The 1,008-nt window shown below is 52.2% G+C and overlaps 1 protein-coding gene across 1 annotated transcript; it reads left to right on the top strand.

Annotated features, from left to right (window-relative positions):
* Positions 1–342: 342 nt before the first annotated feature.
* LOC117317485 lies at positions 343–789 on the top strand. Its single transcript, XM_033872295.1, has one exon. It carries the CDS (start codon positions 343–345, stop codon positions 787–789), a length of 447 nt encoding a protein of 148 aa, XP_033728186.1.
* The last annotated feature ends 219 nt before the right edge of the window (positions 790–1,008 follow it).

Raw genomic sequence — 1,008 nt, 5'->3', positions numbered from 1 at the left:
TACGACTCGGGGAGGGACAACTTCTACATCTCGGGAAGGGACAACTACTAGTTGACTAGGGGAGGGACAACTGCTACGACTCGAGGAGGGACAACTACTACGACTCGGGGAGGGACAACTACTACGACTCGAGGAGGGACAACAACTACATCTCGGGGAGGGACAACTACTACGACTCGGGGAGGGACAACTTCTACATCTCGGGAAGGGACAACTACTAGTCGACTAGGGGAGGGACAACTACTACGACTCGGGGAGGGACAACAACTATGACTCGGAGGAGGGACAACTACTACGACTCGGGGAGGGACAACTACTACAACTCGGGGAGGGACAACAACTATGACTCAGGGGAGGAACATTAACAATGAATCGGGGAGGGACAACTACTACAACTCGGGGAGGGACAACAACTATGACTCGGGGAGGGACAACTACTACGACTCGGGGAGGGACAACTTCTACATCTCGGGAAGGGACAACTACTACGACTCGGGGAGGGACAACAACTATGACTCAGGGAGGGACAACATCTTGTCGACTCTGGGAGGGACAACTACTACAACACGGGGGAGGAACATTAACTATGAATCGGTGAGGGACAAGAACTATGACTCAGGTAGGGACAACATCTTGTCGACTCTGGGAGAGACAACCACTAGTCGACTTGGGGAGGGAGAACTACTACAACTCGGTGAGGGACAAGAACTAGGACTCTGGGGAGGGACAACAACTATGACTCGGGGAGGGATGAGAACTATGACTCGGGGAGGGACAACAACTGGTTGACTCACTGGAGAGAGAACTACTACGACTCGTGGGAGGGACAACAACTGTGACTCGTGGGAGGGACAACAACTATGATTCGGGGGAGGGATATTAACTATGATTCGGGGGAGGGACAACCACTTGTCGACTCGGGGGAGGGACAACAATTATGATTCGGGGGAGGGACAACTACGTATACTATGACTGTTCGCAAGTACATCCATAATTGTAAGCAATCTT

The sequence above is a fragment of the Pecten maximus genome, chromosome 19 (genome assembly GCF_902652985.1).
Source record: "Pecten maximus chromosome 19, xPecMax1.1, whole genome shotgun sequence".
NCBI lineage: Eukaryota > Metazoa > Mollusca > Bivalvia > Pectinida > Pectinidae > Pecten > Pecten maximus.
The sequence above is the reverse complement of the archived record's forward strand: the minus strand, read 5'-3'. Positions and strand labels throughout refer to the sequence as shown.

Excerpts from the sequence above, each read along its gene's own strand:
- LOC117317485 (XM_033872295.1), top strand. The coding sequence starts at position 343 with ATGACTCAGGGGAGGAACATTAACAATGAATCGGGGAGGGACAACTAC.